Source organism: Haematobia irritans, chromosome 3 (assembly GCF_050003625.1).
Source record: "Haematobia irritans isolate KBUSLIRL chromosome 3, ASM5000362v1, whole genome shotgun sequence".
NCBI lineage: Eukaryota > Metazoa > Arthropoda > Insecta > Diptera > Muscidae > Haematobia > Haematobia irritans.
Window position 1 is genome coordinate 4,703,879 of NC_134399.1, and position 24,250 is coordinate 4,728,128.

At 31.7% G+C, this 24,250-nt stretch overlaps 1 protein-coding gene across 1 annotated transcript in view; it reads left to right on the forward strand.

Moving 5' to 3' along the window:
- Positions 1 to 308: 308 nt before the first annotated feature.
- Positions 309 to 24,250, forward strand: part of mdu (mitotic spindle positioning protein meduse) — a 93,540-nt gene continuing 69,598 nt past the window's right edge. Inside the window, exon 1 of the mRNA XM_075299194.1 lies at positions 309 to 841. Coding sequence (XP_075155309.1) covers positions 818 to 841 — 24 coding nt within the window. The 5' untranslated portion in view covers positions 309 to 817. The remainder of the gene's footprint in view (positions 842 to 24,250) is intronic.

Sequence of the window (24,250 nt, forward strand, 5' to 3'; positions counted from 1 at the left end):
AATTTAAAAATTGTGTACTGCGTAATCACAAACCATTTTTTTTTTTCACAAAAGAAAACACCCTAAAAATTTATTATAAATCCATTCTCTATTTAATGATGTCTTAATAATATATGCCACTACTGTATGGTGAGAGTATTACATATAGGTCTTCAATAATTATCTCAGAGTACTATAGGGTATTGTTATTAGCTTCTCTCCAACTCCATCACTCGAGTCATTTTGTCTTATCCCATGTTGAGGTTCATAATGCTTTATGTTAGGCAAACAGTTGTTCGGTTTGTTTCGTTGCTCATTTTATTCGTTGGACAGTTTAACAGTAACAGTCATTCAAACAACAACAGTCGACGGGAAACAGTCAGACGTTAAAGTTGCGCTTTTTTTTGTTTTCAATAACGACAAACGATACTTGGTGTATTTGGAATTTAAAGCTTTTGAGAGTGGTTTATGCGGTTTAATAAAAGATCGTGAATTTATTTATTGGGAAAATAAATAATAAAGTGTTAAGAGATAAAGGATAAAAATACGGAAAAATAGAAAGATTTTATAAAACTCCTTTATATTAAAACAAACAACAACGAAAATTACATCAAAATATAAAAATCCTGTTCTGGTGAATTTGTTTTTTTTTTTTGGTATTAAAGTGAGCATATTGAGAGAATAATCATTTAAACTCCAACTCTTTCCAATTGGATTACAACAAGTTACAGGCAGAGCTACACATAAAACCTTTCAAGGCTACATTCCAGTTTCAATAGCAAAAATCTGCACTACTGCATTCGTTTAAGGCGCAAACCAAACAACAACAATTGCAACAATGCGACAAACTGCAGCTAACGAGGTGAGTTACATATTTTCTTCTTCAAGGAAATTCAATTAGGTATGGTGAATGAAAATGTAAAGCAAAAAGGAAATGATCAATCGAACTAGAAATGATAAAGTGGCGAACTCCATCAGTAGCCAAAGAAGAAGATATTTTGCTTTTAATGATGCCTTGTTATGAGGTTTTAATGATGTTCTTCTCTTATATGAGGTATCCCTCTCTTTCTCTCTCTCTACCTCCCTCACATATCATCTATCTTAAATCAAACTAATGAACACTTGCTATTATGTTATTGTTGTTCTTTGGTTCGGTTACCGTTATTGCACCGACACCACCTGTTGTTGTCATTAGTGCTCTTCTTTTTGGTGTTTGTGTAGTTGATGGTGGAGGTGTTGTTGTTGCTGTTGTCTTTAATGATACCTTTACAATTGACATATGAGCTATAATGATGGCAGCAGAATGCTCGAATTGTTTGTGTTTTGTGGTTGGTTGGCTGGGTGTTATTCATTATTTTTTAGGTGTTATCAAGAAAACCTTGAAAATCGGTTGGTGTTTGATAAAACAAATAAAAATACCGAACACATTGAAAAAAACAAAAACTTTACCTAATAGAAAAACAATACACATTTAGCAAACATATAGGGCTGTAATATCTCACTGATGACCGAATAACGAAGTTAGGATAGCTCATATGACGCCTTTGCCACCATAACACTCGTTGTTAGTATCTTTTAAGCTTCTATCCTCCCTCACCTTAATGGAAAAGGTATACAATTACATTTAATTTCCGGTTTGGCAAGGAAATTCTCACTCCCTGTTTTTGGAACAATTTCCGTTTGGTAGGAGCATCCATTAATGGTGTTACATAAAAAAATTCAAAAGCGGGTATACTGAACGCCGAGAGCATAAACGGGTTTGTGTATATACGTATATCCTCTGTTTACTAACCCTTTTCATTTTTTTCTCCTATTCCCTAACAAACTACCATGACCAGCTGTTGCTTATTCACCTTCCTTTGCCACCATCATCATCTGATCACGATTACCACCCTCATTGTCGCCTTTATGGATCGCAGACATTTCATTTGGTCAACAAGAGCCGCAATAGCATTATTATTAAAAGTTGTTTGGTTTGGTTGGTTGGTTAGAGATCCCTTATAAATTTTTTTCTATACGGCCTTTATAGAGTTGGCAGTTTTTTATTCGTTCCAGTGACTAATTTTTAAATATTTGCTCTCATTCTATGGGTCCAATAAGCTAACATATACCATAGTATTTTCCATAAAATAGTTGTGGCTGGGCTTTATGCCATGCCCTCACATAGTTTGCATCATATATGCCATACTCTTGAATGAGTTTTGACGGAAATAGTTAAATTTATTTTGCAAAAAAATGAAAATAGACAATAACAATACTCTAAGCTGAGAGGGAGAGTGATGGTGAAAATATTTCTATAGTGGTGAATATATTTCCGCATACACAGTAAAATTGTTAAAAATGTGTTAATCGATATTGACTTCTTAAAAGTAGAATAATGGATGAAATAGTGTGTTCTATAATACAGGATGCATAATCTTTCATATTAGGTAAATATTGTTTTCAGTGTACTTTAGGAATATATTTTTTTGGATCCACAAATTGAAAAAGAAAATCCGGGGTATCTACATTAAAACATCTACCTATATAGGCCATTGTGAGACTGAGTCGGGTAAATCATCCAGGGTTCGCCAAATGGCCCTTTGTTCTTCAGTGCAGCGTGGAATAGCTCAGCAAAAAAATTTGGAAGTTCTTCCAAAGGCACAACTTTAAACGCACTTCCAGAAGATGCACTCCCAACGATGTTCTTTATTTTAACTACCCAGGAAGTTCTTTTAATTCAATTTTTTATAACTTGCTTTTTTCATATTTTTAATGGGTAATTTTAACTTTTTTGTTTCAAATTGGTTAAAAATAGAGTAAGAATACATAAAATGGTACAAACCATTTAAATTTTGTTGAAAAAGATACTAACTCCACTCTGAAAAAATTTTGAATTTTTGAATATATTTGAGGTCAAACGTTTCCGACAAGCATTAGAATCCATTAAAAATTTATAAAAATTGTTTATTTGACAAAATATCACAGAATTTTTTAATTTACATCCAAAACATTGAATGCGGATCACACTTAAAGAAGTGATGCAACGCTTTTTTTGCTAGGAGGTTAAATTTTTTGGCCTAGTAAAACTCCTTGATTTACCAGTTGCAAACGGCCTTTAATTTCCCTATGCGATGTTTCTTCCGAAAATGCGAATCGAATTAACTAGTTCATGTTTTAATAACCTCAGAAATATGTAACTAATAAAGACTGGTGGTTTCACTGTCCATGTACCTCTTCGACTATATTGCTAAAGTCTTTGATTTTCCATCTACACCCTCAAAAAAAATCGCTTCTTTAACATATGTTCCAAACATATTTTGCAGGAAGCACATATATTATTGGATACTACCGAAATATTAATATGTTTGTTTTATGTGAACTATTATATGTTTGGAAGCATTTTGAGCCCAAAAAATATATGCTTGGAAGAATTTTTCCCAAAGACGATTGTACTTATTGCCTAACATACTCGTAATTTTCACTTCCACGAAATATTTTAGTTCTTGGCACCTTTTTCTGTAATACAAATAATGTTGAAGAAATTATTCACTTTTATAAATTTTTTAAATTTTACCTTTCGCCTGCACGGAGAATCGAACCGAGGACCATACAGTTTGTAAGCCGACACACTACCACTGGGCTACGTAGCTGTTATAGTCACCAGTAGATAATTATCGTTATAAGTTACATTTATATAGCATAGTTTACAGCGCCCACGAGCCCATGCAAACATAACATTATTTAACAGAAACATACATTTGTTTGCCACGTGGAGCAGTGGTTAGCATGTCTGCCTTGCATGCAAAGGGTCGTGGGTTCAATCCCTGCTCCGACCGAACACTTTTTTTTTTAATTTACACATTTATATTTATACTATATTAAATTTTTATAATGAAACTTCGAAATGTGGGTTATTAAAGATTTATAGTCAGTAGCAGTGCTTGATATAAACGAAATTGACTGATTTTTTGATAAAATATTATTTTTTTTATTGCAAAAATAACAATTTTGTAACAAAAAACTGTTTTTGGCACAAAACTTTAAAATTTGGATGGAATTTAAAAACTCTAACAAAAGAAAAACGTGGAGTCGAGTAGAAACACACATAAATAATTTTATAATATAAACATAAATTTATTTAGGCGTGAACAGTTTTTTACTAGCATTTAACACCATCGCTCTAAAATGCCTTTTATTTTTCTTTAATAATTCATTTTAAAGAAAATAAACTTTTTGAATTGTTTTAGTTGCAAAACTCGAACTTAATGCCCGCTTTTATATTTGAAGGTGTCCGTCAACTCCTCGTGGACTTGTTTTTATAAATTTTACTATGTAATTTTTCACTATTTCCTCCTTATTTCATTTTACTGTCCCAACTCTAAAAAGAGTATAGTGCCCTTTCGTTATTTTTATGAAGACCCCTGATTTCTTTTAACGAACCAAGAAAAAAATTGTGCCCATAATGCCAAAATAATAAACGAAACTCATGTCCACACTAAAATGCTGCTCTCAAGGCGAAAACATATGCTGTTTGTTTTTCAAATGTCTATTCTCTTGGTTCCGAATGTCTATTCTCTTGGTTCCGAATGTCTATTCTCTTTATTCAAATTAAATAATATTTAGACTTAAGCATATCAAATTTTTGGCCTTATCATAAATCAGTTTTCCGAAACAAAAGCGGTTTCACAGAAATTGTCCTCTTTTGATTCTTTCGCTGTGTAATGTTGATATCTTTCGTCAACTCTCCCGGTTTCCATCTTTATTTCTTTCTCTATACTCTCTCTGTCGCTTTGAATAAAATATCACAACATATGTATGTTTAGTCGAAATTTGTAAATTTATATATGTTTGCATTCACACGTATGATTTTCGTGAAACATTCATGCCCCAAACATAATATATTCTAACATATTAACATAGATGTCCCAAACATTTAGTGTTAGTTTAGGAACATTACATGTTTGCACTTAAATATATTGTGTTTTAAAATTGTGCCCGAAACACATTTTGTTTATATCGGAACATATGAAAAACATATTTTTCTAACAGTGTAATATTGAGTTAATTTACTAAACCAAATTCTTATTTTTTTTCTGGAAATGTCCGCCCCGGGATCCTCAAATTATGCCTACTTGAAGAATTCTTCACTAGTGGTTAGATGTAAAGTTTTTATATCCACCTCCATAGGAGTATGTAGGGGATATAATAAATCTGTCAATCATTCATCGAAAGATTTCCGACTATATATATTCTTGATCAGGGAGAAATTTTAAGACGATATAACGATGTCCGTCCGTCCGCCTGTCTGTTATCGTTCTGAACTTTTGCACAAAATTGACTTTTGTATTCAGGTAGGTTAAGTTCGATGATGGGCTATACAGGCCCATGTTTCGATATAGCCCCAATATTGACCTCTTGAGGGCATAGAAACACACATTTTCATCCGGTTTGCTAGAAATTTGAGCTCCAGAGGTATTTTCGGTATATAAAAAGCTGCGCTAAATTTGGTCTATATTGGTCCATGTTTTGATATAGCCCCTATATAGACCGATCCCCCGATTTGACTTGTGGAGAGATAGAAGCTGCAATTTTTATCCAGTTTGCTTGAAATTTGAAATCTAGAGGTATTTTAGGTCCATAAAGAGCTGCGATAAATATAGTATGTACCGATCCATGTTTTTATATAGCTTCCATAAAGACCGATCTCCCGAGTTGATCTCTTGGATACTATAATGTTCATTCGATTCCCTAGAAATTTATTTTAAGTCAGCTAAGAGCTTAGATAAATTTGTTCTATATTGGACCATGTTTTGATATAACCCCTATATAGACGGATCCCCCGATTTGACTTCTGAAGAGCATGAAATCTGCAATTTTCATCCGATTGGCTTGAATTTTCAGAAATCCAGAGGTATCTTAGCTTTATAAAAGGCTGCGCTAAATTCTCTGTCCATGTTTTGATTTAGCTTCCCATAAAGACCGATCTCCCTATTTGACTTTTTAAGGGCACGGAAGCCGCAATTTTCTTACGATACGCTTGAAATTTGAAATCCAGAGGTATTTTAGGTTCATAAAGAGCTGTGCCAAATTTGATATAAATTTGTTCTATATTGGACCATGTTTTGATATAACCCCTATATAGATCGATCCCCCGATTTGACTTCTGGAGAGCGTGAAAGCTGCAATTTTCATTCGATTGGCTTGAATTTTGGAAATCCAGAGGTATTTTTGCTTTATAAAAGGCTGCGCTATAAATTTGTTCTATATTGGACCATGTTTTGATATGACCCCTATATAGACCGATCCCCCGATTTGACTTCTGGACAGCATGAAAGCTGCAATTTTCATTCGATTGGCTTGAATTTTGGAAAACCAGAGGTATTTTAGCTTTATAAAAGGCTGCACTAAATTCTCTGTCCATGTTTTGATATAGGCCCCCCATAAAGACCGATCTCCTGACTTTTTGAAGGCACGGAAGCTGCAAATTTTCATAAGATTTGCTTGAAATTTGAAATCTAGAGGTATTTTAGGTTCATAAAGAGCTGTGCCAAATTTGGTATAAATTTGTTCTATATTGGACCATGTTTTGATATAACCCCTATATAGATCGATCTGCCGATTTGACTTCTGGAGAGCATGAAAGCTGCAATTTTCATTCGATTGGCTTGAATTTTTGGAAATCCAGAGGTATTTTAGCTGCGCTAGATTTTCAGTCCATATTTTGATATAGCCCCCATAAAGACCGAACTCCCTATTTGACTTTTTGAGAGCACGGAAGCTGCAAATTTTCATAAGATTTGCTTGACATTTGAAATCCAGAGGTATTTTAGGTTCATAAAGAGCTGTGCCAAATTTGGTATATATCAGTCCATTTTTTGATATAGCTCCCTTAAGACCGATCTTCTGATATCACTTCGTGAGCGAATTTCCACTATTGTTTATCCGCAACAAAAGTCGTCATTTTAGATATTTACTACACCCTCAAAAAAAAAAAAAAAATGCTTCTGTAGCATATACCCCAAACACATTTTGCTTCAAGCATATATATTTTCAGGATTGGTCCAAACAAAATATTGTTTGTATTGTTCAAACATATAATGTTTTACCTTAGGGCATACACTGGTAGTAAAAAATTTTAATGACATTTTCTTTGTGTGGATATATTTTTAAGGCGCCAATTGGTTACTTCCATTATTTTACTTGCAGCATACTATCTAGGTCTCTCTTTCTAAACACATATATGTTTATAGGCTATTTCCAAATTAATATATGTTTGCATCTAAGCACATTATGTTTACAAACATTTTATGCCCCAAACATAATATGTTCTAAAGGCCGGTACTATGTTCATTCTTGCGAAAAAAATTTATGGGAACCATTATTTCGCACATAGAAAGCGGCGTTTTTTTAGGTAGCTTGGAGCGCTATTTTACAGGGAGCGATATTGGATTAAGTTGGTGGTTGTTGCTTGTTTTTACAAAATAACATTTTATTTTTCCTTGGGCAATTGATCTGCTATTCCTTTGATCCTTTGTATAGTTTCGGAACAAAAATATGGTCCGTGTTTGATTTATAAACCCGCACAAATAGTTTTTAATAAATAAATTATTTCTTAATTCACATTGCAAATGGCGCCGTGCTATAAACGTCAGTTTTTCAACACGAAAAAACAAAGTATCACAAATGGAAAAAATTTCGCAAATTTTTCGCATTTTTTGGTTTTGTATGGAGTTTCAACGCGAAAACCGAACAGAGTACCGGCCTTAACATATTAACATATATGTCCCAAATATGCTAGTTTATGAACATTATATGCTTGCACTTAAAGATATTTTGTTAAAAAACTTGAGTTCCAAGCATATAATTTTTACACCCAAACATATGAAAAACAGTCTTTTTCGTCCGTGTACGTAGGACCATACATTTTTGTATGCAATTTGACCGCATATACTTGTTAGGTTAGGTTGGGTGGCAGCCTGATGTATCAGGCTCACTTAGATTATTCAGTCCATTGTGATACCATATTGGTGAACTTCTCTCTTATCACTGAGTGCTGCCCGATTCCATTTTAAGCTCAATGACAAGGGACCTCCTTTTTATAGCCGAGTCCGAACGGCGTTCCACATTGCAGTGAAACCACTTAGATAAGCTTTGAAACCCTCAGAAATGTCACCATCATTTCTGAGGTGGGATAATCCACCGCTGAAAAACTTTTTGGTGTTCGGTCGAAGCAGGAATTAAACCCACGACCTTGTGTATGCAAGGCGGGCATGCTAACCATTGCACCACGGTGGCTCCCTAGGGCAAGCAGTGTTATTGATGTAAATATCTTATGGTACGATCACACAGGGCGAATATTTAAGAATATTTATTGAGGTTACAAACACCTTCGTAATATTAATAATATTAAATGTTTAGTTGTTAAATAGAAAATTCTTTATAATAACGAAAAATTTCATTATATGTCTGAGATTGTTTCATTGACTCTATTCTAATGACAAATTTTGGTAATATTACGAAACTTTTTCAACCAGTGTAGAACTTTGGCCCAAGTGTATATATCAAAGTCATTGAAAAAAGGGGCAATATTTTATTCTTTATTAAGAACACATTTTTATGACTTCCCCTTGTAACTTTTCCCGAAAATATTAAAATCTCTTTAATTCCCCAGCTTATTTTGAAACAAGTATGTCGAAAAATTGATGTAGTAGAGAAAGCTACATAACTCAATTAAGTACATTAAAAATATTTAAAATAGTTCGTTTTGAAGATAATATTTTCCAACACACTGGGCAATTCAAAGAGATTTATGGGAAATATGATAAATATTTGAAAAATAATTTCATGTGTTTTTAATGTGCCATATAAAATGTTATGCCCTTGTATTCTTGAAATAAGGAAGATTTATTACATCCATCGACGATCTATTTCCATTAAAGTCAATGACCACTAATTATTCCCCTTTTTTAATGCGATTCTTCTTTAGTTATGGTCCACTTTTAAAGGGCATATTTTTTTTCATAGCCATTTCATACAACCAAGAAACCACCGGCAATGGTCGTTGCTTCTCTTTCCACGACTGACTGATTTTTAGACCAAATGACTTTGTGTTTGTTTAGCATTTTGATTTTATGTTAAAAGTGTAAAATTTCTTTTGTTTAGCTGCAGAGAGATTGCCGCCACAATTGTTTGCTAGTTTTGTTTTATACATTGCACAGGTGGTGTTATTACACTCTTTTTTGTTTTGTTGTATTGTTATGTTTCTTTTTTTGTGTTGTTTATGTTTTATTTCTGTTATTGTTAACTTCAACCCATATCGAGGTTGAGCTCATATTTAAATGATATACATACTTATGTCGGAATACATTTGGTTGAGAAGAACAACACCAGTCAGTTAGTGCCAGAGTTGAGATAATAAAACATCACGAAAGTATACGTCAGTCAACATGAAATCCAAGAGGAAAGCAACCGATAAAATGCTGTATTATGGGAGAATTGTATTTCATCACGCACCTGTTGATTGAAGTTTTCATTTCGTAATTGTTTTCTGGTGTTTCTCTGGTGGTATAGAGTTCAATGAATGATTGGCTTCAATTCTTGTGACGGTTTTGGGTTTTCCTAATGAAATAAGATACATGGTTTCTGAAAACTATTTTGTGCTACTATAGAAACTATTGGCGAAAGGTAGTGCAATAAGTAGTGGGGTAGAGTTAAATTTTAATTAAGAAGTTTAGGTTTCTTAAATTTCTTAAGATTTTTTTATGTAATAAGTGGAAGCAATACGATTTTTAAAGTTTTGAAATACTCTATTTACCTCTTTCATTACAAGTAATGTATGGGGTAACCACTCAACATGAAATACATCTCCAAAGTAGCAATAAAAAATACTGGTGTATGGGATTTGTGGTCAGTTAGGAAACTATCGATTCGTGAGTCTTCTTTACACTACACTGAAAAAAAATTTCCGTAGTTAAACTAACGCTAAATTTAACTTATTTCTATTGAAAAAAAAAAAAAATATTTGCTAATAGTTAAATTTTATTATTTTTTTCGAAATTTTCTACAGCTTAATGAAATCTTACTTTTTTTATGTATGTCTCAAAAATGTTATGAACTAAAGGTGGGTATAAAGCTCAATCCCCCGGAACACATAAGTTCAATATGAACTAACCGAAACGAAGATTTTCGTATTATTCCCAAAAATAGAAAGAAGGGACTACTGTATGGTTAAAATGGTGATGATTTGGCGCCAATGATTTTCTTCTTTATTTTTAGTTCATTTTTTCTTCTATGAGAGGATGTAATTTTATCGTGAACTGCAGTTAAAAAGTACAACAGGGCATTAAATTTTCCTGGTTTTAACAACGCTTTGTGGAAATTTCAAAATGTGGAGCAAAATTTAGTTCAAGTTTCGTGCGAGCTAATTCATTCTTTCCATAAAACAGTTCATTTTTTTTCGGTGTACCAGAAAAGGTTTCCTTTTCAAGGAAAAAAATTTAGACAAGCATAAATGTCCTTTGACTCTAAAAAAAAAGTAAAAATGTTTCGAGACAATTGTTGAATCGTTTGTCATTAATTCGTGTTTAAGTGTTTTCAAAAATTCGTTTGTCTCTGCGTATGGTGAAATTTTTAAGAAATTTTGAACTATTTTGTGGGAATTTAGTAAACCTCTATCCCCCAGTTTCCGATATTCGGAATCGTAAATTGCAAGAATTTAATTTAATACCCCTATACTTCATTTGTGTATATTTTTTTGCTTCTGTACTTAAATTTATCGAACGTACACCAACAATTTGTTAAAATGAAGGAAACTTTCTTAAAACAATAATTGCATGAACTAAAATAGAGTTAAATTGGCTTTAGTGACCTAGAGGTTTCAGTTTTTTTGAGTGTATACAATTTTCTTTGTATCTTGCCTCGGCCTGAGTTTGCAATGAATTTATTATAAGAATATCTTAGGGTTTTGTGTGCCAAAAAAATATGGGGTAATATTTTAGTTATTGTCTCAATTATAGGCTTTTGTTGATGTTTCTGATTACTGGTAATGTATATAATGTTTATTGTTTTAGAACTCTCAATGAATAGCATATATAAATTAAAAATAAATTATTATCTATATATAATTTATTTTTAATTTATTAATTTAATATATGTATCTGCTATTCATTGAGATTTTTAAAACAATAAACATTATATGCATTACCGGTAATCAAAAAAATCAACAAAAGCCTTTAATTGAGACAATAAATAAAGTTTTACCCCATAATTTGTTTTGGCACACGAAAGTATAAGATTTCGTAATTATTTATAAAATGATTGCATTTTTTGTTAGATTGCTTGTAGTGTATGAGGTGATAAAAACTATAAAACAAGAAACAAACTTCCAACTTCCTAATGCTACTTCATCATTTTGCTGTAATCTTTAAATATTCTAGCAAAATATTTTTATATTTTTTATTATCAATTTCCTTATATTCATACTTTTGTTCTTAACTGTTCATAGCCCCGTAAAAATTTTTTTCTCCACTTTTTAATATCAGCTATTGACTTGATTTGCCTTTTGAAAAAAAAAACAAGTATATACAGCAGTAAGTTCGGCCGGGCCGAATCTTAAATACCCACCACCATGAACCAAATATTAGGGTTTCCTTTGAAATTTCAGGAGGGCTTGAGGACTTGAGGACACAACCCGAAGATAAATTTAAAGATTTCACCTATGAGGACTATATCAGATTCTGGATTTATAAGAACCATTTTTGTTTGAGGTTTAGAGGAATCATTAACATCTCTTGTAAGTGTGCAAGAAAATTATAAAATAACGTCTTGATTTGAAATCTTAAATCTGTAGAAGTAAAATCTGGAAATTTTACATTGAGTTTCAAACAATTTTCATGATCAGTGCGCCTTCTACACCCTCAAGAAGTGAAGTCGGTCTATATGGAGGCATTACCAAATGGACCGATAAAAACTTAATCCGATACACGTTTTTGTGAGCCTAAAATACCAGAATATTTACAATTTCAGGCATATCAGATAAAAACTACGGTTTCTATAAACCCAAGGAGTTAAATCGGGAGATCGTTCTTATGGGGGCTATACTAAAATATGGACCGATACTTACCATTTTTGGCACACCTCTTTGTGACCCGAAAATACGTCTAGATTTCCAATTTCAGGCAAAAAGGATAAAAACTTCGGATTCTAGAAGCCCAAGAAGTAAAATTGGGAAATCGGTCTATATGGGGGCTATACCAAAATATGGATCGATACTCACCATTTTCGGCACACCTCTTTATGGTCCTAAAATACCTCTAGATTTCCAATTTCAGACAAATTGGATAAAAACTACGGTTTCTATAAGCCCAAGACCCCAAATCGGGAGATCGGTCTATATGGGGGCTCTCCCAAAATATGGACCGATACTCACAATTTTTGGCACACGTATTTGTGGTCCTACAATACCTCTAGATTTCCAATTTCAGGTAAATTGAATAAAAACTGCGGTTTCTATACGCCCAAGAAGTAAAATCGGGAGATCGGTCTATATGGGGGCTATACCAAAATACGGACCGATACTCACAATTTTTGGCACACATATTTGTGGTCCTACAATACTTCTAGATTTCCAATTTCAGATAAATTGAATAAAAACTGCGGTTTCTATAAACCCAAGAAGTAAAATCGGGAGATCGGTCTATATGGGGGCTATACCAAAATATGGACCGATACTCACAATTTTTGGCACACGTATTTGTGGTCCTACAATACCTCTAGATTTCCAATTTCAGGTAAATTGAATAAAAACTGCGTTTTCTATAAGCCCAAGAAGTAAAATCGGGAGATCGGTCTATATGGGGGCTATACCAAAATATGGACCGATACTCACAATTTTTGGCACACGTATTTGTGGTCCTACAATACCTCTAGATTTCAAATTTCAGGTAAATTGAATAAAAACTGCGGTTTCTATAAGCCCAAGAAGTAAAATCGGGAGATCGGTCTATATGGGGGCTATACCAAAACGTGGACCGATACTCACCATTTTTGGCACATCTCTTTATGGGCATAAAATACCTCCAGATTTCAAATTTCAGGCAAATTGGATAAAAACTACGACTTCTATAAGCCCAAGACCCCAAATCGGGAGGTCGGTTTATATGGGGACTATATCAAAACCTGGACCGATATAGCCCATCTTCGAACTTGACCTGCCTGCAGACAAAAGACGAGCTTGTGCAAAATTTCAGCACGATTGCTTCATTATTGAAGTCTGTAGCGTGATTACAACAGACAGACAGACAGACAGACAGACAGACAGACGGACAGACGGACATCGTTATATCGTCTTAGTATTTCTCCCTGATCAAGAATATATATACTTTATATAGTCGGAAATCGATATTTCGATGCGTTACAAACGGAATGACAAACTTATTATACCCCCGTCACCATTCTATGGTGGTGGGTATAAAAATATTGTCATACTCGAAGTTTTCTTTTTATGTCAATGCATTTAAATTTTATTATACTCTTTCTTGTCATTATTTAAGCTGATTTCTTTGTTGATTGTAGCCTAAATTTGGCAAGTTGTTATATTCTATCTCGGCATAGTTATTTTGCTATCATTAAATATAATTTTATTTTTTTTTGTAGAAGAATATATTATTAAGTCAAAGATGGTTAAAGTAAACAAAATGCAAGATCAGCATTATTAAGTGAAAAATTATTTTTTTTTTTTAAATAATAATTTTCTGCAAGTGTTATTAGAGTAGAACTTTATAATGGCAAAGAGATGGATAATTTAGGTTCTCAAATAAGAAAAACTGATAGAAGAAGAATATTATAATGATTCCTAAGTTCAGGAAGAAATGTTTGCCTTGAGTGCAAAAATATTTGCAAATGGGGAAAACTAATTTTCATAGTCACAATCAGCGTTGCCACAATGAATTTTTATTTTGGACAAAGATTTTTCTAAAATTGGACCTAAATTCGTACCAGCTGACCATTTTCCAAATAAAATTAATATCATTTAAAAGTTAAAAATTTTCCAACATTTTACTTCGATAGAAAATTTTATCAAAATTTTATTTCTATAGAAAATTTTGTCAAAATTTTATTTCAATAGAAAATTTTGTCAAAATTTTATTTCTACCGCAAATTTTGTAAAAAAGTTATTTCTATAGAAAATTTTGCAAAAATGTTATTTCCATAGAAAAATTTGTCAAAATATTCTTTCTATAGAAAATTTTGTCAAAATTTTATTTCTATAGAAAATTTTGTCAAAATTTTATTTCTATAGAAAATTTTGTCAAAATTTTATTTCTATAGAAAATTTTGTCAAAATTTTATTTCTATAGAAAATTTTGTCAAAATTTAATTTTTCTATAGAAATTTTTGTAAACATTTTATTTCTATAGAAAATTTTGTTTCTGTATAAAATTTTGCAAAAATTAATTTCTATAGAAAATATTTTCAAAATTTTATTTCTGTAAAAAATTTTGCAACATATTGCAAAATTTTATTTCCTTGGGAAATTTTTTCAAAATTTCATTTCTATAGAAAATTATGTAGAAATGTTATTTCTATAGAAAATTTTGTCAAAATTTTATTTCTATAGAAAATTTTGTCAAAATTTTATTTCTATAGAAAATTTTGTCAAAATTTTATTTCTATAGAAAATTTTGTCAAAATTTTATTTCTATAGAAAATTTTGTCAAAATTTTATTTCTATAGAAAATTTTGTCAAAATTTAATTTTTCTATAGAAATTATTTTCAAATTTGTATTTCTGTAGAAAATTTTGTAAACATTTTATTTCTATAGAAAATTTTGTTTCTGTATAAAATTTTGCAAAAATTAATTTCTATAGAAAATATTTTCAAAATTTTATTTCTGTAAAAAATTTTGCAACATATTGCAAAATTTTATTAAAATTTTATTTCTTTGGGAAATTTTTTCAAAATTTCATTTCTATAGAAAATTATGTAGAAATTTTATTTCTATAGAAAATTGTGTCAAAATTTTATTTCTATGGTCACAATAACTGTTTATTGTGAATGATTTTGACAACAATGAATACTCAATATTAAAAATATATATATATATATTATTTTAATATTTCCCATAAATGTGCAAAGAAACAATGAAAATGTTCATCTTTTAAGAATTAAAATTTCTATGACTTTGAATTTATTTTTAATTTTTCTGATTTTTTTTTTCGGAAGTTAAAATTTTTAATTTAAATTTTCCTCAAGCATTCACTATTGTTGGCAATTAATAGATTTCCTTCCTTTTTTCTTGATTACCATAACGGTTAAATATTTCATTGTTTTTAACTTAGTCCAAAAAAGAGATTTAATTGCCAAACATTCGAGATAATCGTGTATCTTACAATACTTCCAGTTTGTGAATAAACTCCATCCTCCCATTTTGGCAATTAATCATCTTAAGAACTTCCTAAAATAAAGGAAAAAAACACCAACTCCATTGAGGGTTTAAATTTATCTATTTTATGGGTCATGGTTGGGTTTGAAGCCATGGACAAGAGGCTCTTAGCTTTTATATCTCACAAATAAAACGAACAATGGCTGATTCTTTTCATCTTGGTTTGGACCATGATTACGACCTAGAGTAATCTTGGTGCAAACCAAGTTATTAGGGAACCAAAAAAAATTTTTTTTTCTTTGCTGTCAGAGCTGTCATTAGTAAAGAAAAACTTTTTCTTTTTTCTCTTTCCCGCCGCCATGGTGTTTAATAGTAAGCCATTACTGCACGAGTAGACTCTTTCGAAAATCGAAATAATCCCAAGAAAAATATAAACAAAAAGCCATGTACATTAACAACAACAAAAATTTAATAACAATTTCCACTCCGCACCGAAAAGTAAGAGACTCGAAGCTTGAAACAAACAACCATCAGCAATATTAGCCGAGCTAACCTGTTATAAAGAAAAGTGAAAAAAGCGGGTGCCTGATAATGGAAAATCATCATCAACAGAAGATGTGGTAGCTAACGTCTCGGCCTTTTGGTGTGGGGCAGTTGCTCTAAAGACAACACGCATGCGCAATAGACGAAAAGTTTTTTCTATATGAAATTAAACCGGAAGCCAACGGTACGTTACGCATATTTTTTCTTTTTTGTTTCTTTAGATTTTGGGATGGCTGCGGGAATTGAAGAAAAATTGATAAATCCATGAAAATTAGCCATCCAAAAATGTATGCAGTAATAGTAGGTTTGTTAAAAACAAAAATTGAAAATCAAAACCAACACCATTGCTGGCTGTATGTGAAACTATGATATAATTACTGAAATAATTATTTTAACATACCTTTATACATTTAGGGGTATATCTTTCAAGATAATCATATATTACTTACAAATCGCAACTATACCAGGTCTTTTGTATTTGAAAATTTAATAATCGGTTATTGAGACATTAATATTGATAGACGATTGATAACGAAAATCATGATGAAAAGTAAATAGAGCAAGGGAAAATTTAGTAGGATAAATTTCAATCAATCAGGCGTATACAAAATATTTGCCCCAAAATGTTGTAAAGGCGGAGAATGCATTTAAGAGGAAACAAGTATGTACGGCCGTAAGTTCGGCCAGGCCGAAGCTTATGTACCCTCCACCATGGATTGCGTAGAAACTTCTTCTAAACACTGCCATCCACAATCGAATTACTTAAGTTGCGGTAACGCTTGCCGATGGCAAGGTATCTTAAAACCTCTTAACACCGTCTTCTAAATTGTATGTAGGTCCATACGTGGTTATATTTAATAAAAAAAGATCGATCAAATGCGTATATAATTCAGTTTGACAAAATTTTCTATAGACATAAAATTTTGACAAATTTTTCTATAGAAATAAAATTTTAACAAAATTTTCTATAGAAATGAAATATTCTATAGAAAGAAAATTTTGACAAAATTTTCTACAGAAATAAAATTTTAACAAACCTTTCTATGGAAATAAAATTTTAACAGAATTTTGTATAGAAATAAAATGTTGACAAAATTTTCTATAGAAATAAAACTTTAACAAAAATTTTCTATAGAAATAAAATTTTGACAAAATTTTCTATAGAAATAAAATTTTGGTAGATTATTTTTTGCTCGAGTGGCAACCTGATTATGAACCGAATAAAATTTTAGCAAAATTTTCTATAGAAATAAAATTTTGACAATGATGAAAATTTGATTATGAACCAAATAAAATTTTAACAAAATTTTCTATTGAAATAAAATTTTGACAAAATTTTCTGTAGAAATAAAATTTTGACCAATTTTCTATAGAAATAAAATTTTGGTAAATTATTTTTGACTCGAGTGGCAATCATGATTATGAACCGATATGGACCAATTTTTGTGTGATTGGAGATCGGCTATATATAACTATAGACCGATATGGACCAATTTTTGCATGGTTGTTAGAGACCATATACCAACACCATGTACCAATTTTCAGCCGGATCGGATGAAATATGCTTCTGTTAGAGGCTCCACAAGCCAAATCTGGGGATCGGTTTATATGGTGGCTATATATAATTATGGACCGATGTGGACAAATTTTTGCATGGTTGTTAGAGACCATATACCAACACCATGTACCAAATTTCAGCCGGATCTGATGAAATTTGCTTCTCTTTGAGGCTCCGCAAGCCAAATCTGGGGATCGGTTTATATGGTGGCTATATATAATTATGGACCGATGTGGACCAATTTTTGCATGGTTGTTAGAGACCATATACCAACACCATGTACCAAATTTCAGCAAGATCGTATGAAATTTGCTTCTCTTAGAGGGTCTGCAAGCCAAATCTGGGGATCGGTTTATATGGGGGCTATATATAATTATGGACCGATGTGGACCAATTTTTGCATGGTTGTTAGAGACCATATACCAACACCATGTACCAAATTTCAGCCGGATCGGATGAAATATGCTTCTGTTCGAGGCTCCACAAGCCAAATCTGAGGGTCCCTTTATATGGGGGCTATACGTAAAAGTGGACCGATATGGCCCATTTGCAATACCATCCGACCTAAATCAATAACAACTACTTGTGCCAAGTTGCAAGTCGATAGCTTGTTTCGTTCGGAAGTTAGCGTGATTTCAACAGACGGACGGACGGACATGCTCAGATCGACTTAGAATTTAACCACGACTCAGAATATATATACCTTATGGGGTCTTATAGCAATATTTCGATGTGTTACAAACGGAATGACCAAGTTAATATACCCCCATCCTATGGTGGAGGGTATAAAAACAATATCAGATCGGAGTTTTTACTTTTTATACCTAATGTTGTCAGGAAATATATAAAAAATGTCTTGAATTGAATTGTCTTGAATTTTATGCTGGATATATTTATTATTAAGATGAGTTTATTTTTCAAAAACTATAGACCTATTATTGGTACGATTTGTTGCCTTATAGCGTGTGTGTGTTATGTGATCGACCTAGAGTCGATTGATATAGTATAGATTTTCCCAAAATTGGGGATATTTTTTCGTGATTGGGGACGAAATTTCTGAGTTGGCGACTTGGGGATTTGGTGGCGAATTTCCATAAATTTTGGCATTTTTGTGGGGAAAATCGGTTTAAACTTTTTTAACAACATTTTATTTCTATATGAAATTTCTATATGAAAATTCTATTTCAATAGACAATTTTGTCAAAATTTTATTTCTATAGAAAATTTATTTTTCTATAGAAATAAATTTTTTATTTTAATTTTTATTTTAATTTTTTATTAACACGTCAATATCAGGATTATTTTTAAATTATAAGTGGAACCCAATTCAGTTAAACAATTTTTTGTAACAATATTTTTTCCATGGTATCTAGCTAATTATAGGGAAATATGAACCTATTATTTTAATTTTTCTATCTAAGATGCCAGGCTTGAGTTCAACTTAAATTCATTTTTATTTAATGCACTTCTAAAATCCATTCCTCATTTCTAACTTGACATTGAAAACTAAGCAATTTTAAATTTGTGCATAAAATATTATTATCATGGTTTTTGAAAGTTAAAATCTACTCTAACAAAAAAAAGAAAAAAATGACCACTAAACATAAGTAATACAATTTGTGCCAACCTATTTTTGTCTACATTCATATCAAAGAGACAAGTGTTGACTTTAATCTTATCACTTGAAAAGATTTCCTGGTCATAGCTTAAGGCTGATAAATCTTCAGATGATTGTGATGGAAAATAATAAAACAAAAGAAATGGATAGCATCACAAGGCCTTAGGATGGAGTTATTAAAACTGCATTAATCACCCCCTGCCCAATCAAAAACCAAAAAAAAGAGAAGGCAGGTAATAATCAAACTAACGGTCTTGGTTTAAGCATTGAAAAAATTAACAACATCACCAACAGCAGCTTCAACATCAACCTCTTATCCATGTTGTTAGATTCCATGATTCCATGATGAATTCTTCAATGGGCAAATTGTTGAGTTTTATTTGATTAGCATTTGAATGGAACTGTTAAACTTCCCAGGGCATTTTGATATGCGCATGCAATCTTTTTTCTATTTCACACATTCACACCAACCCATTGATGTTGGTTCAGCAACAATAATCAAATATCTGTCAAAAGATGTTTGAAGATTTGAATCTTAGTTTAACGGTTAACAAGGCATTAAGTTTTCAAAGTAATGGCTTGATAACCAACTGCTGTGGCCATATTATTTATGGTCATTATCTATGAAGTTTAGGTCAGTTTAAGCCCTAATTTTAATGGTCCATGAATATGGAAATCTCCTCCAGATTTTTTTCCTCTAAATTTTTCGTCAGTATCATTTACGTTTTATAGAGCAGAGAAGTTAAAAGAAGAAATCTGTTTTTGATTGATCCCCATTACTGACAAATGGCTAGGCCAACTATAACCAAGATGGTGAACGATGATTATGGTATTTGCTGTTGCTGTTGCCGCTGCTGCTGCACATTCAGTGATTGTTATCTCCTGGTTTATTGCTGCGGCCTTGCTGCACTATGTTAGCAACAAAAATGTTACCATATTTTCTGGCTTGATTGTTGTTTGTTGATACACATTGTTTTGATTTTCTTTAGAAAGTATGAAACAATTTAAGTTTTTACCGCCGGGTTTTTGAATGAAAATAATAGTTTTACAATACACTGAAAATATTATGAGCTTCAATATCAGGAAAGTATGATAACATGGCTATGAGAATATTATAAAAAATTTGCATAATTTTGGTATCACATGCTAGTAAGTTTGGTGGAAAAACCCCTCCCTGCCCGTGGCATATTTCTACTTAAATCTGTTTAATATTTTTGTTCAGTGTATTAGAGCTAAAATGAATTCCCCATGTTCCATCACCAATGTAAACAAACCAGATGCGCTATTGCTTCTGCAATAACTACAACAAAATTTATTGCAAAAAAAACTTGATTACATTCAATGTTAACTTTTTTTTCCGGTGAACTTTAATTGGTAGGTGAATGTGAAGTAAAATATCACAACTACAACAACTCAAGTTCAAGTTTAGCGTAAAGCGAGTTTAATGTAAACCAAAAATAGAAAACGAAACGCTAAGAAATAATGGAGCAAAAAGTGTTGCAAATCATTCCCATTTGACACATAAACAAAATTTGACAAGTATTCATCGATGGTTTGGCATATTTATGGTGATATTATTTTCAGTCTAACAATAACGTTGCAGGTTTTCAAAATCCCGGTTTTCATCGTTTTTAAAATCCGAACTATTTTCTAAAATCGATGAACAGGGTATGTTTTCTAACAAATAACCGGCATAACTGGTTCAACCACCCAGCAAAAAAAGTAGTAACAAGTATATACAGCAGTAAGTTCGGCCGGGCCGAATCTTAAATACCCACCACCATGAACCAAATATTAGGGTTTCCTTTGAAATTTCAGGAGGGCTTGAGGACTTGAGGACACAACCCGAAGATAAATTTAAAGATTTCACCTATGAGGACTATATCAGATTCTGGATTTATAAGAACCATTTTTGTTTGAGGTTTAGAGGAATCATTAACATCTCTTGTAAGTGTGCAAGAAAATTATAAAATAACGTCTTGATTTGAAATCTTAAATCTGTAGAAGTAAAATCTGGAAATTTTACATTGAGTTTCAAACAATTTTCATGATCAGTGCGCCTTCTACACCCTCAAGAAGTGAAGTCGGTCTATATGGAGGCATTACCAAATGGACCGATAAAAACTTAATCCGATACACGTTTTTGTGAGCCTAAAATACCAGAATATTTACAATTTCAGGCATATCAGATAAAAACTACGGTTTCTATAAACCCAAGGAGTTAAATCGGGAGATCGTTCTTATGGGGGCTATACTAAAATATGGACCGATACTTACCATTTTTGGCACACCTCTTTGTGACCCGAAAATACGTCTAGATTTCCAATTTCAGGCAAAAAGGATAAAAACTTCGGATTCTAGAAGCCCAAGAAGTAAAATTGGGAAATCGGTCTATATGGGGGCTATACCAAAATATGGATCGATACTCACCATTTTCGGCACACCTCTTTATGGTCCTAAAATACCTCTAGATTTCCAATTTCAGACAAATTGGATAAAAACTACGGTTTCTATAAGCCCAAGACCCCAAATCGGGAGATCGGTCTATATGGGGGCTCTCCCAAAATATGGACCGATACTCACAATTTTTGGCACACGTATTTGTGGTCCTACAATACCTCTAGATTTCCAATTTCAGGTAAATTGAATAAAAACTGCGGTTTCTATACGCCCAAGAAGTAAAATCGGGAGATCGGTCTATATGGGGGCTATACCAAAATACGGACCGATACTCACAATTTTTGGCACACATATTTGTGGTCCTACAATACTTCTAGATTTCCAATTTCAGATAAATTGAATAAAAACTGCGGTTTCTATAAACCCAAGAAGTAAAATCGGGAGATCGGTCTATATGGGGGCTATACCAAAATATGGACCGATACTCACAATTTTTGGCACACGTATTTGTGGTCCTACAATACCTCTAGATTTCCAATTTCAGGTAAATTGAATAAAAACTGCGTTTTCTATAAGCCCAAGAAGTAAAATCGGGAGATCGGTCTATATGGGGGCTATACCAAAATATGGACCGATACTCACAATTTTTGGCACACGTATTTGTGGTCCTACAATACCTCTAGATTTCAAATTTCAGGTAAATTGAATAAAAACTGCGGTTTCTATAAGCCCAAGAAGTAAAATCGGGAGATCGGTCTATATGGGGGCTATACCAAAACGTGGACCGATACTCACCATTTTTGGCACATCTCTTTATGGGCATAAAATACCTTCAGATTTCAAATTTCAGGCAAATTGGATAAAAACTACGACTTCTATAAGCCCAAGACCCCAAATCGGGAGGTCGGTTTATATGGGGACTATATCAAAACCTGGACCGATATAGCCCATCTTCGAACTTGACCTGCCTGCAGACAAAAGACGAGCTTGTGCAAAATTTCAGCACGATTGCTTCATTATTGAAGTCTGTAGCGTGATTACAACAGACAGACAGACAGACAGACAGACAGACAGACGGACAGACGGACATCGTTATATCGTCTTAGAATTTCTCCCTGATCAAGAATATATATACTTTATATAGTCGGAAATCGATATTTCGATGCGTTACAAACGGAATGACAAACTTATTATACCCCCGTCACCATTCTATGGTGGTGGGTATAAAAATGTTCTTTTTGGATCCGGAAGTGGTACCAGATTCCCGCAGAAGCGATGAATTTAACATGGGCTTGTCATAGGACGGATGTCCACCATTTCAACAGCCGCTGACTGAATTTGCATCACTTAAAGTGTGAGGCGAATTGAGTGTTTAGGATGTGAAGTAAGAAATTTTGTGATATTTTGACAAATAAATAATTTTTAAATTTTTTTTTATGATTTTTAACGCATTAGCGCTTGTCTAAACGTTTGTCATCAAATGTTTTCAAAAATATGAAGTAAGAAATTTTGTGATATTTTGACAAATAAATAATTTAATTTTTTTTTATGATTTTTAACGCATTAACGCTTGTCTGAAATGATTGCTTCTCAAATGTTTTCAAAAATTCGCAATTTTTCTAAAAAGGATTTAGATTTTTTGGCAAAATTTTAATAATTTGTACCATTTTATTAATTCTTAACCAGTTTTTAACCTATTTGAAACAAATATCAAATAAATTTCCCATTAAAAATATGAAAAAAGCGAGTTATAAAAAATTTACTCAAATGAACTTCCTGAGCAGTTAAAATAAAGATCATCTTTGGGGGGGCATTTTTGGAAGTTCTTTTAAAGTTGTGCCCTGAGAATAACTTCCAAATTTTTTTGCTGGGCAGTTACCAAAAATCAACACTATAAAAAAATTAATCTTGTGTTTTTATTGTAGTTTATTACAACACCACCGATCAGTTTTGCCAGTAATTTTCTGGCCACTCGAGCCAAAAATAATCTAGCAAAATTTGGAGCAAATTTTACGAAAGAACTACCAAACAAAAAATTTTTATTTTGGCATAATTTTATTTCTATAAAAATTTTGTCAGTATTTTTTTTCTATAGAAATTTAAGTCCTAATCTTATTTCTAGTGTAAATTTTCTCAAACTTTTATTTCTATATAAGATTTTGTCAAAATTTTATTTTTGCAGAAAATTTTGTCAAAATTTTATTTTTATTGAAAATTGTTGGTTTTTATAGAGATTTTGTCAAAATTTTACTTTTTCCAAAATTTTATTTTATATAAAATTTTGTAAAGAGATTTTTGTCAAAATTTTATTTATATATAAAAGTTTTTTTAAATCTTTATTTGTATAGAAAATTTTGTCAAAATTGTATTTCGAAATTGTATTTCTATACAAAATTTTGTCAAAATTGTATTTATATAGAAAATTTTGTCAAAATTTTATTTTTATGGAACATTTTTGGTTTTTATAGAAAATTTTGCCAACATTTTATTTTTATGTACAATTTTTTCAAAATTTTATTTTTATGTAAAATTTTTCCAAAATTTTATTTTTATGTAAAATTTTTTCAAAATTTTATTTTATATAAAATTTTCTATAGAAAATTTTTTCAAAATTGCATTTCTATAGAAAATTTTGTCAACATTTTATTTCTGTAGGAAATTTTGTCAACATTTTATTTCTATAGAAAATTGTATTTCTATGGAAAATTTTGTCGAAATTGTATTTCTGTAGAAAATTTTTTCAAAAGAGCATTTCTATAGAAAATTTTGTGAAAATTTTATATCTAC